At 46.0% G+C, this 13,417-nt stretch overlaps 1 protein-coding gene across 1 annotated transcript in view; it reads left to right on the top strand.

The window, feature by feature from the left end:
- Positions 1-1,684: 1,684 nt before the first annotated feature.
- Positions 1,685-13,417, top strand: part of p130CAS (Serine_rich_CAS and FAT-like_CAS_C domain-containing protein p130CAS) — a gene marked incomplete in the record, with an annotated part of 69,059 nt that continues 57,326 nt past the window's right edge. The window contains 1 exon segment of the mRNA XM_070131737.1: positions 1,685-2,051. Within this exon segment, the coding sequence (XP_069987838.1) occupies positions 2,013-2,051 (39 nt within the window).

Genomic DNA, 13,417 nt, shown 5'->3' with positions numbered 1-13,417 from the left:
CGTCGTTATATTTCGCCTTTTAAGGATTGCAGTAAATTGGTCCATTGGCTCGAGACAGATCAGCTGATGACCTCGTTCACGAAAAGGAGCTTTGTGTCGTGGGTCCTTTGACTGCATCGGCTGTCACGTTGACAAATGTTAATGAATTCAATGTTCATTTGCCCTTTGCACTGAGGAGACGCGGTGACAGACAGGGAGACAGAGAGGGAGAGAGGGAGGGAGAAGGAGAGAGAGGGAGGGAGACAGAGAGAGAGAGAGAGAGAGAGAGAGAGAGAGAGAGAGAGAGAGAGAGGGAGAGGGAGAGAGAGAAAGAGAAAGAGAAAGAGAAAGAGAGAGAAGAGAGACAGAGAGAGAGAGAGAGAAAGATTAGACTGATAAACATTTAAACAGATAAATAGAAGAAAGAAAGGGAAATAAACATATAGATAAATAGACACGGATATAGAGAGTGGGTGATGGCGAATATGAAAGAAAACTGAAGAAATATAACCTATCTATTTTAGTCACGCCCATCTAAGGAGATAATGACCACATCTCTTAGAATTACTATTATTATGAAGAAAATAAAGTGAGAGAACAATCTATTTTTATTCATTATTATTATTATTATTATTATTTTATTTTTTTACAGGATGTACTCTCGTTAAGGTTAATTCTGTCCTTCCATAATCGTCACTTTATTCATTTTTATCGTTATTATCTATTTCCTTTTCGACATTCACGCTGCCGTCATTATCATTTTCATTTCTTTCATTTCCTTTATTTCAATTTAATCCTTAATTTTATCCGTTTTTTTCTTCTTTAATGTCATCATGAACATCTTCCTTTTCTTCATTTAAATTTCTATCATCTTTCTTTTCTTCACTGTCCTCTATTTTTATCCATTTTCCTCTTCTTCCTCCTCCTCATCATCATCATTTTCTTTCTCTTCACTGTTATTACCATCTCCCTCTTCTTGTTTTTCGCGTGTAGAAGACTCATCATCACTATTGCTGTTACTATATTTATTATCATCTTTCTCTATTATCCTAGTCAATAGCATCTTCTTTTTCTCCTCCTTCTCCCTCTCTTCCTCCTACTCCTGCTTCTTCTCATTCTCATCATCATCATCCACCTTCTTCTCTCTCCTCCTTATTCTTCTTGTTTTTCTTTCTCTCTCCCTCCTCCTTCTTCTTCTTCCCCTGCTCCTACTCTTCCCTCCTCCTTCTTCTTTTTCTTCCTCTCCTCCCCTCCTCCTCCACCTCCTCCACCTCCACGTATTCCTCCTCCTCCTCCTCCTGTCTCCACCTACTCCTACTCTTCCACCTCTACCTAATCCTCCTCCTCCATCCTCCTTCCTCTTCTTCTCCCTCTTCCTCCCCACCACCATCATCCTGTGTTCCTCTGCCCCTGAGATCGGCGGCGTCGGTCCTCGCAAGTCTGAGCCTCATATTGAACAGGGACCTCACGCGCCAGACGTACGACCAGATCATTACTCTCTTCTCTACTGCATAGCTTTGGCCGTATTTGTTATCGAAACTCGATCATTGTAAGTATTATCGAAGGAGCTTCTTGGAATGATAGAGAGTGCAGCGTGTAAGGGAGGTTATGGGGAATTATAGAGCGAAATGCGTATCATATGGTAGTACGAGAGTTTGGGTCGCAGTGAGTCTGGAATCTTTTCGAGTCTCGACTTTAGTTTGACAGAAGGCGTTGTGGAAGGAGGGCTACGCTCTTCGTTGACCGCAGGCCTTAAACTTGGCATAGATTATAGAAAGAGGGAGTGAAGTGTTGTTTTTAATGGTATTCAAATGCTATCGAGTGCAAGAGGATAGCATGTGATTGTGTGTGCGTGTGCCAAAGCGTTGAAAAATTATAGACACTCGTGGAAATCCATTTTAGTATTTTGAGAGATAGGCCTACCTACAGCAAATTGCCATAGAATAGTGACTATGGGCCTATCGATTCCTGTAGTGTGATTCGTGGTTCAAAATATCTGGATATATAGGTGGAATATAGTGCTTATTTTTGTGATGGTCGGCGACACAGGTTTTAACGCCAACATGAAGGGGGTAAGTGGAAAAACACCCATTATTATTATTTCGTCACTTTCCTATATTTATGTTATTATGACAATTCCTTGCTATCCAAATAATGTAAAAAATCCCCCCTAAATTATCCTAGATATTAAGAAATAAAGTGGCGTTTCATCATGAAGAAATGCGTGTGGATTTGTCATGCATGGAATGCCATTGTCATGCACTGGGGTTGCCCATTCTCCTCGCTTGACCAAACAAACGCCAATCTACTAACAGGTTCACTCTTCTATTAATCACCTCGTAGATTATCGAAAAAAGAAGACTTCGAAAGACCATTTAATCAACAGTTGAATTAACAAGTTGCCCAGAAAGACCATTCTCATGACTGGGATTTTCATGACGGAGATTTTGCGTGATAAGAAACACGATATTGACATAAACGTTGGATGAGTCGTTGGATATGTGGAGCTTATATGAACGTTTTTTTGGGGGGGTTGACAGGGGCGAGGAAGATGTCTGAAAAATGTAAATCTAGCATCAGCGTTTTTGGTTAAATAAGCTGTACGGAATGACTGTATTTTTGTATATTTTAGTTATTATTTTTATTGTAGTTGTAGCTGTTGTTAATGTTGTTGGTTATTTTTATCAATGCTATTCTGCTGTTATAGTTATTACTGTTGTTATTGCTATTTTTTTCTTCATATTGTCATCATCATCGTCGTCATAACCATGTTAATGCTGTGATTATTATCATTATTATTATCATTAATATCAATTTTACTACTACTACTATTGTTACTACTGTTGCTGCTGCTGCTGCTGCTGCTGCTGCTGCTGCTGCTACTGCTACTGCTACTGCTGCTACTGCTGCTGCTGCTACTGCTGCTGCTGCTGCTGCTGCTGCTACTACTACTACTACTACTACTACTACTACTACTACTACTACTACTACTACTACTACTACTACTACTACTACTACTACTACTACTACTACTACTACTACTACTACTACTACTACTACTACTACTACTACTACTACTACTACTACTACTACTACTACTACTACTACTACTACTACTACTACTACTACTACTACTACTACTATTACTACTACTACTACTATTACTACTACTACTACTACTACTACTACTACTACTACTACTACTACTACTACTACTACTACTACTACTACTACTACTACTACTACTACTACTACTACTATTATTATTATTATTATTACTACTACTGCTACTATTACTACTATTACTAATACTATTACCACTATTACTAATATTAGTACTACTACTATTGTTACTATTACTACTACTATTATTATTACTACTACTGCTACTGTTACTACTACTATCACTACAACCATTATTACTACTACTGTTGCTACTATTACTACTACTACTACTACTACTACTATCACTACTACCGTTACTACTACTACTACGACTGTTACTACTACTACTTCTATTATTACTACTACTACTACTTTTGCTACTCCGACCGATAATGTTGTTAGTACTGTTGATTGATAGTTTGCTGTTGTTGTTATTGATATTGTTATTATCATCATGATCATCGTTAGTGTATTGTTTTTGTTATGCTTGTTGTCATTATTAGTGTTGTTCTTTTTGTTGTTGTTAGTATTGTTATCATCATTATCCTCACAATTATTATCATCGATATTGTTATATTGATAATAGTAATAGTAATAATATTTTTTTTATTATTACATCATCAACATCAGCATCTCTCTCTTTCAATATATATATATATATATATATATATATATATATATATATATCGTGTGTGTGTGTGTGTGTATGATATAATATAGATATGTGTATGTGTGATATAATATGGATGTGTGTGTGTGTGTGCGTGTACGTGTGCGAGTGTGTGTGTGTTTTTTTTGTGCTATTGCGTGTATGTGTATGTGGGCGTGCGTACGTGTTTGCACGCGCGCATGCGTGTATACTGTACATGTGCATGTGTGCCTAACAGTAACTACGGTATGAAACGTAATGTCAGTATTATTTACAAGCATATGTAGTAGCATAAGAGTATTGCCATTCTGATTATTATGCGTCAAGATGTGTTTGTTTATATTTGTGTATAATTTGCCCTAAAAGATCTATCGCCTGACCAGAAGCAGTAGCAGATGACTGCCTTTGCACGTTGTCTCTGCGTCAGTTCTGCGATCAGTCTGCTTTCTATATACGTCTTCTAAGGTTAATATTTTAGTGAACTTCAATTACATTCATGACGAAAATGGTACATGTAATTTTTTTTCTGATGGTGGGCGTGGGGTTAATTTCCACATGCCTCGGGAGTATGTGCGTGACCTTGACTTCTGACATTCCCGGCTAACAGAAAGATTATATTAAAGCCAAAAATAGCATCGGTTAAAACTGGTGTCCCGGAGGCTTTTAGGACGGAGGAACTGACCCCAAAATCACCCCTTTTTTATGATGAATGGATGACCGTGTTAGGCCTATAGATATTTTTGCCGTGAGGTGACATCGTGGGAAAAAAAAAATACCCGCTGAAGGTGTTGTTTCGGCGATGTAGGCCTATGCGGGTAGGATGGTGAGGTGGCCGGGTGTAGAAAGCAGAGATTCGGTGATTGGAGATGCAAGAAGAGGGACGGGATTGTGTTTGAGAGGACCCGGCCGAGATGGAGCTCGCGGCGGTCGTGAATTGGCGCAGGCGAGGGAAAACGGCGCAGTGTGATGTTGTTGTTTTTTTTTTTTTGCATTATACGTATCAGCAGATCCTCGAAAGCCGCCAGTGGATAGGCCATTGAACTCCCAACACCTACGCTCTACATTATACAGATATTTTACCAATCGTTATGCTCTACCAACACTTACACTCGAGCAGGATAGAACTCTTAGCCTTTCCTTGCATTCGTCGCCGGAGAATTCACTAGGCCTAGTAGCTCTATAGTTCTTGAATATACGAGGTGAAGTGTTCGTTGGCCTTTGCCGGAGCGGGAAGCGCGGAGTCCACGGCATCGCTTGGTACGGTCGCATTCGGAGCATGTAGGCCTACGGAATTGATTTGTAGGGAAGAATTGGACGTAAACTTCTCTGCTTACAGGGAAGGAATATGGAGATTAGGCCTATATATAGAGAGAGATCGATAGATATTAAGCAACGGATATATAAGGATATAGGATGAATTGCAGCAACATAAGGTCCAGTTGCTATTGGTAGTAACTACGGTCCTATCTGAAGTAGGCCTATGCACCTGGCACTGCCGGCGAGGATGGAAGGGGCGAGTGCATGCGGCAGGAGAGTATGGCCTGGATGGTGACCACGCCTTCGCTGACTGCATGGTGCGGGCGTGCGATTTGTCATGCACAGTTTTTGTGTTTGTCGTTTTCTCTTTCTCTCCTCTCTTTTCGTTTCGTTTCTTTGTTGTTTCGTTTCTTTTCTCCATTCTTTTACTTCTCCTTACCCGTATTTCCTTCCCTTTCTTTTGTTTGCTTACCGTGCTCTGCCTCACTTCACTCTGTCGTTCCTTACCCTAGTGTACCCTACCTACCTTCCCTTCCCTTCCCTTCCTTCGCTTACCATGCCACACATCCCCTGCCCTGCTCACCCCTGCCCTCCACTACCCTCTCCTGCCCTGATTACCCGTGCCCTCCCCTGCCCTGCTCACCCCTGCCCTGCTCACCCCTGCCCTGCTCACCCCTGCCCTCCCCTGCCCTGCCCCTCCCCTGCCCAGCTCACCCCTGCCCTCCTCTCTGCGTTGCCCCTCCCTGCTGCCCTGCTGCACCCACTGCCCTCCCCTGCCCCTGCTTATCCTTGCCCACTCCCCTGCCCTGCTTACCCCTGCCCCTCCCCTGCCCACCTGCTCACCCCTGTCCTGCCCTGCTTACCCCTGCCCTGCTCACCCCTGCCCTCCCCTGCCCTGCCCTCCCCTGCCCTGCTCACCCCTGCCCTGCTCACCCCTGCCCTGCTCACCCCTGCCCTCCCCTGCCCTCCGCAGTGTCACCCTATCCAACCGGAACCTTTTTACCGTGTTGTGGACTTCGGCCAGGGCAGCGCCGCCTCCACTCATGTCGTAGATAAGACTGAAGGAGAACATGAGGTTTGTCATTTCGACTGTCGCGGAGGGGCGAAGGAGGGGGTATGGGGAGGAAGGGAGGGGATGGAGGAAGGAGGGAGAGAGGGAGGGAGGGAGGGAGGGAGGGAGGGAGGGAGGGAGGGAGGAGAGGAGGGAGGAGGAAGGAAGGAAGGAAGGAAGAGAAGGAAGGAAAGAAGGAAGGAAGAAGGAAGGAAGGAAGGAAGGAAGGAAGGAAGGAAGGAAGGAAGGAAGGAAGGAAGGAAGGAAGGAAGGAGGGAGGGAGGAAAGGAAGGGAAGGAAAGAAAAGAAAGAGAGGGAGGGAGGGAAGGAAAGAAAGAGAGAGAGAGAGAGAGAGAGAGAGAGAGAGTGAGAGAGAGAGAGAGAGAGAGAGAGAGAGAGAGAGGTGGCGGAGTCAGGCTGCGTTCCCCGGTATCAACACCATAGACATTATTAACACTTGAGATAACACATACCTCGCCGTCGGTGTTGTGGGATATCAATCAGAGTGTCAAAGGTCACGCCGTTATGGTTTCTCTGTTCTTTTTTTGTTTGTTTGTTTGTTTAGGCTTAGAAGCTCTATTTCTCTTGCTCGTGCTGCCGGGGGGGGGGGGGGGGTAGAAGCGTCCGCTAATAACGAGTAAGGCGTTAGGGGTCGGGAACGTGATAAAAGTAATAATGATGATGGTAATAGTGATGATAGTGTTGGTGGTGGTGATGATAAGAATGATGATAATAATAATAACAATAGTAATAATAATAATGCTAATGGTAATAGTGATGATGGTGGTGGCGGTGATGATAAGAATAATGATAATAATAATAACAATAGTAATAATAATAATGCTAATGGTAATAGTAATACTAATGATAATATTTATGATAATAAGGATGATAATAATAATTATAACGATGATATTAATGATGATAATAATGATGATGTGATAATGATAATGATGATTGATGATGATGATAAAAATGATAATAATAATAATTAAAAAAGTAGTAATAATAATGAAACAATGATAATAAAACAGCTGTTCAGACCGGGTTTGCAGGGAGGAAAATATTTCCAATTACATTAGACTCGGCGAGAGGGACAGGTTGTCACTTATTGGACACGGGATCAATACATTTGTAAAAGTTTTGCTTTCGTGATTGGCAGTAATACTTCCGACGCATGAATGATGCACGTTTTCTACTTACTCCAAGAATAGCCGTGGAAGTGTGTAATAAGCGAATGGTGGGAAGTGAAGAGAGCATTTTAAGGGCGGGTGTTTTGCTTTCATATCTGAGGAACACGCGATGGCAACAGTGAGCAACAGTGTATCGAATGCACTTGTTCGTTTTTTCTTCTTCTTTTTTTGTGTAAGTGCAAGTATACTTTTGTCTTTTCCAGTTCAAAATGGTTTTGTTGTTGTTCCCAGTGACGGGCAGTAAGGAAAGAGGGAGAGAGAGAGGGAGAGGGAGAGGGAGAGGGAGAGGGAGAGGGAGTGGAGGAGGGAGTGGGAGTGGGAGTGGGAGTGAGTGGGAGTGGGGAGAGGGAGAGGGAGAGGGAGATTGAGAGGGAGAGGGAGAGAGGGAGAGGGAAGGAGGGAGGGAGGGAGGGAGGAGAGAGAGAGAGAGAGAGAGAGAGAGAGAGAGAGAGAGAGAGAGAGAGAGAGAGAGAGAGAGAGAGAGAGAGAGGGGGGGGGGGAGGGAGGGAAGAGAGAAGAGACAGACAGACAGACAGACAGACAGACAAACAGACAGACAGACACACTAAGAAAAAGAAAATAAGAGAACAAGAAAGACTAAAAACAAACAAAGAAAAAAAAGAAAAGAAAGTTGTGTTTACAACGGCGCATAAATATTTACTATTTGTGTGCGTGTGCAGGGGGGGGGGGGGCGTTTATAGGCCTACAGGGGGAGGAGGAGGAAGGCATAGGCCTCGGTGCGCCCAATTTGCGGAAGGCTGGAGACGCTCGGCCAGTCATGCAGGTAATATGGTGTGTTTGGAAGTCTTTGGGGAAATAGGTACTCGGCTTAATCAGATTTCCGGTCGTCCAGGCCCTGCCTTCTCTCTTCCTTCCTTCCTTCTCTCTTCCTTCCTTCCTTCCTTCCTTTCTCTATGCCTCTCTTCTCTCCTTCATCAGATTTCCGCTCGTCCAGGCTCTACCTTCTCTCTTCCTTCCTTCCTTCTCTCTTCCTTCCTTCCTTTCTCTATGCCTCTCTTCTCTCCTTAATCAGATTTCCGTTCGTACACGCCCTGCCTTCTCTCTTCCTTCCTTCCTTTCTCTCTCCCTCTCTTCACTCCTTTATCAGATTTCCGTTCGTACACGCCCTGCCTTCTCTCTTCCTTCCTTCCTTCCTTTCTCTCTTTTCTCTCCTTAATCAGATTTGCGTTCGTCTAGGCTCTACCTTCTCTCTTCCTTCCTTTCTCTATCCTTCTCTTCTCTCCTTTATCAGATTTCTGTTCGTCCAGGCCCTACCTTCTCGCTTTCTTCCTTCCTTCCTTTCTCTATCCCTCTCTTCTCTCCTATATCAGATTTCCGTTCGTCCAGGCCCTACCTTCTCTCTTCCTTCCTTCCTTTCTCTATGCCTCTGTTCTCTCCTGTTCTCCCGAGGGAATATTCCATTTCCCTCATCTCCCTCTTCTCTCCTCCCCCCCCATCTCACTTCATACCCTTCCTTCCTCCCCTACCCACCCCTCGCCTCCCCTTCCCTTTTCTTCCCTTCCTACCTGTTACCTCCCCTTCCCTCCAGTTCCCTTTTCTTTCCTCCTTTCCCTCCCCTCCCTTCCCTCCCTCTCCATTCCATTCCTCCCTCCTTCCTGTCATCCCATTCCATGTCATCTCATTTCCCTCCCTCCCTCCCTTCGCCCACTCCCCTCACCCTCCCCTCCCTCCCTCCCTCCTTTCTGTCTCTTCTTCCTTCCCTCCTCTCCTTCGCTTCCTGCCTCCCTCCCTTCCTTTCCTTTCCCTTCCTTCCTTCCTCCTTCTCCCTCCCCTTCCTTCCTTCTTTCCCTTTCCCTTCCTTCCCTTCCCTTCCCTTCCCTCCCCCCTCCCTCCTCCCCCTCCCCTCCCCCCCCTCCTCTCTCCCTCCTCCTTCCCTTCCCTTCCTCCCTCATCTCCCTCCTTTCCCTTCCTTCCCCTTCTCTTCTCTTCCTTCCCTTCCTTCCTTCCTTCCCTTCCTTCCTTCCTTCTCTTTCCCTTCCTTCCTTTCCTTCCTTCCTTTCCTTCCTTCCCTTCCCTTCCCTTCCCTCCCCTTCCCTTCCCTTCCCTTCCTTCCTTCCCTTCCTCCCTTCCTTCCCTCCCCTTCCCTTCCCTCCCCTTCCTTCCCTTCCTTCCCTTCCCCCTTCCCTCCCTTCCCTTCCTTCCTCCTTCCCTCCTTCCTTCCCTCCTTCCTCCTCCCTTTCCTTCCCTCCTTCCCTTCTTTCCCTCCTTCGCCCTCCCTTCCCTTCCCTCCTTCCTTCCCTCCTTCCCCCTCTTCCTTCCTTCCCTTCCTTCCTTCCCTTCCCCTTCCCTCCTTCCCTCCCCTCCCCTTCCTTCCTTCCCTTCCTTCCCCTTCCCTTCCTTCCCTTCCTTCCCTTCCCTTCCCTCCTCCTTCCTTCCTTCCCTTCCTTCCCTTCCTTCCTTCCCTTCCTCCTTCCTTCCTCCCCCTTCCCCTTCCCTTCCCCTTCCTTCCTCCTTCCTTCCTTCCCTTCCCTTCCCTTCCTTCCCCTTCCTTCCCTTCCTCCTTCCCTTCCCTCCCTTCCCTTCCCTTCCTTCCTTCCTTCCCTTCCTTCCTTCCCCTTCCTTCCCTCCCTTCCTCCTTCCCTACCCTTCCTTTCCTTTCTTCCTTCCTTCCCTTCCCTTCCTTCCCTTCCCTTCCCTTCCTTCCCTTCCTTCCCTTCCTTCCCTTCTCTTCCTTCCTTCTCCTTCCTTTCTTCCTTCCTTCGTCCCTTCCCTTCTCTTCCCTTCCTCCCTTCCCTTCTCTTCCCTTCCTTCCTTCCTTCCTTTCCCTCCTACCTTCCCTCCCCTTCCTTACCTTTCTTCCTTCCTTCCCTTCCCTTCCTTCCCTTCCCTTCCCTTCCCTTCCCTTCCCTCCCCTCCCTTCCTTTCCTTTCCCTTCTCTTCTCTTCCTTCGCTCCCTTCCCTTCCCTTCCCTGGGGGATACGTGGTAATCAGTTTGTGGATTCAGTCGATGATTAAATCCATTTTTTTTAATGAAAGACAAACGGAGAGAAGATAAAGCTACGTTATGATTTTTTTTCTTTCCTTTGCCAATAATGGTGAATGATGTGCTTCATTTGGTGGCTCATCTCTTGATTTGCATAATCTTTTTGTTTGTTTGTGTGCGTGCGTGTGCGTGCGTGCGTGTGTGTGTGTGTGTGTGTGTGTGTGCGTGTGTGTGTGTGTGTGTGTGTGTGTGCGTGTGTGTGCGTAGACGTAGATATGAATAGGTGGAGAAGACATACTGGAGAAACTGGACGTATTGAACACACGAACGCACACTCATTCACACACACACACACACACACACACACACACACACACACACACACACACACACACACACACACACACACACACACACACACACACACACACACACACACACACACACACACACACACACACACACACACACACACACACACATACACATACACACACACACACGTCTGTTGATTTATTTTTTATTTAATTTTTTTTTATGACTGGCGGTATTTTAGAGATAACATTCGCCGCTCGTTTTCTTTGAGGCAAACCTCCCGCCCACTTAAAATACCAGAGTGCCCGCTGGTATGCACTTGGAGCACCGCCTTCTCAAAACAGACGCGACTAAAAACAGAAAGACAGGCAGACAGGCAGACAGACAGAAAGACAGACGGACAGAAAGACAGACAGACAGAGCTAGAAAGACAGACAGGCAGACAGAGCTAGAAAGACAGACAGACAGACAGGCAGACAGAGCTAGAAAGACAGACAGACAGACAGGCAGACAGACAGAAATACATACATATAGACAGATAGACAGAAAGACAGACACAAACAGACAGACAGACAGGGAGCTAGAAAGACACGCAGGCAAGCATTTCAACGAAGCTCTTGAAGCACTGAGAGGCCTACAATCTCCTCCGCTGGGAACTGATGCCTCAATCTTCTCTCTCTCTCTTTCCCTCCCTCTCCCTCTCTCCCTCTCTCTCCCTCTCTCTCTCCCTCTCCCTTTCTTTCTCTCACTCCCTCTCCCTCTCCCTCTTTCTCCTTCCCTCCCTCCCTCCGTCTCTCCCGCTCCATCTCCCACTCTCCCCACCTCTCCCTCCTCCTTCCCCTCCCCCCTTTCTTTCTCTATCCCTCCCTCTCTCCCTCCCTCCCTCCTCCCTCTCTTTCTCTCTCTGTCTCTGTTTCTGTCTGTCTCTGTCTCTCCCTCCCTCCCTCTCTCTCTCTCTCTCTCTCTCTCTCTCTCTCTCTCTCTCTCTCCCTCTCTCTCTCTCCCTCTCTCCCTCTCCCTATCTCTCCCTCTCCCTCCCCCTTTCTTTCTCTCCCTCCCTCCCTCTCTCTCCTTCTCTCTCCTCCCCCTTTTCTCTCCCTCCCTCCCTCCCTCCCTCCCTTCATCCATCCCTCTCCCTCTTCTCACTCCCCCCTTTCTTTCTCTTCTCCCTCCCTCATTCTTTCTCTCCCTCCCCCTTTCTATCTCTCCCTCTCCCACCCTCTCACCCTCTCTCTCACTCCCTTTCCCTCCCTCGAATTTCTCCCAGGAGGCAGCGCCGTCTGGGTGCTCCATCAGAACCGCATGTCAGGGATAAATCACGTTTCTCGCAGGGCTGGCCGGTGTTGGTTACAGGGAGGATTGCGTAATGGTATTATCTTCTTCTTCTTCTTCTTCTTCTTCTGCTTCTGCTTCTTCTTCTTCTGCTTCTTCTTCTTCTCCTTCTTCTTCTTCTTCTTCTTCTTCTTCTTCTTCTTCTTCTTCTTCTTCTTCTTCTTCTTCTTGTTCTTCTTCTTCTTCTTCTTCTTCTTCCTCTTGCTCCTCCTCCTCCTCCCTTCTCCTGCTTTTCATTCTCTTTCTCCTCCTGCTACTGCTCTTCCTCCTCATCCTGCAGCTGCTCTTCCTCCTCCTCCTCCTCCTGATGCAGCTCTTCCTCCTCATCCTGCTGCTGCTCTTCCTCCTCCTCTTCTCATACCCTGAAGCAAGAGAACCTCCCCCTCCCCCTCCAGATTCCCCTCCCCCTGAAGCAAGAGAACCCCCTCCCCTTCCCCTCCCCCTGAAGCAAGAGAACCCCCCCCTCCGCTACCCCTCCCCCTGAAGCAAGATGGCGGGAGGTCCTGTTGTCTCTGTTTTTTTTTTCTTCCTTGTTTGGCTCTTTGGTGGAAGTTGTCTGTTTCATATATCATCTTCATCTTCATCGTTTTCATATTCATCGTCAAATTCATCTTCATCTTCATCTTCCTTCTCCTCCTCGTCCTCCTCCTCCTTGATCTCCTTGTCCTCCTCCTCCTTAACATCATCCTCATTATCCTCCTCTTCCTCCTTGCCCTCCTCCTCCTCACCATCATCATCCCTATTATCCTCCTCATCGTCATAGTCATCATCATCCTCTTTATTCACCACCTCCTCCTCCTCCTCCTCCTCATCATCATCATCATCATCATCACCATCATCATCGTCATCATTATCGTCATCATTATCGTCGTCGTCATCACTATCACCATCATCACCATCGTCATCACAATATGGATATTAATCATGATAAGAACAGTCACAATGTCTCTATTCTCTGGAAGGGAATTAAGAAAACAAATTAATGCGTATCACCAATTACGTAATAACATTGGAGATTAAATAAAAGATCCCAAGTCTTATTATAGCTTTGGGCTTTGGGGCTAGCAGTGATAACACTTTCTGTCAAATAGCTAGCCAGTTGTCATGATGTTGTCACGTCTCCCCTGTGACGGAGGCTGTGAAATCTAGTCATGTTGTTTGTGATTTTTTTTTCCCACGTTGCTGATCCATGATTTAGGCCTACTCCTCTCCCTGTTTGTGGCGATTGGGGTGTTCGATTGGCTCAGAAGATTAACTAGGACTCATGGAAATAACGTTTTTTTTTTTCTTTGATTGTGATGACCTAAGGAAATAACGTTTTTTTTTCTTTGATTGTGATGACCAAAGGAAATAACGTTATTTTTTTTTCTTTGATTGGTAGCGAATATATGAATTAAGGGAGAGAGGGAGGGAGGAAGGGAGAGAGAGAGAGGGGGAGGAAGGGGGAGGGAGGGAGGGTGTGACGGACGGACGCAGGAGAGAGAGAGAGAGAGAGAGAGAGAGAGAGAGAGAGAGAGAGAGAGAGAGAGAGA

Source organism: Penaeus vannamei, chromosome 17, assembly GCF_042767895.1.
Source record: "Penaeus vannamei isolate JL-2024 chromosome 17, ASM4276789v1, whole genome shotgun sequence".
Lineage (NCBI taxonomy): Eukaryota > Metazoa > Arthropoda > Malacostraca > Decapoda > Penaeidae > Penaeus > Penaeus vannamei.
This window is presented reverse-complemented; position numbering and strand designations above follow the sequence as displayed.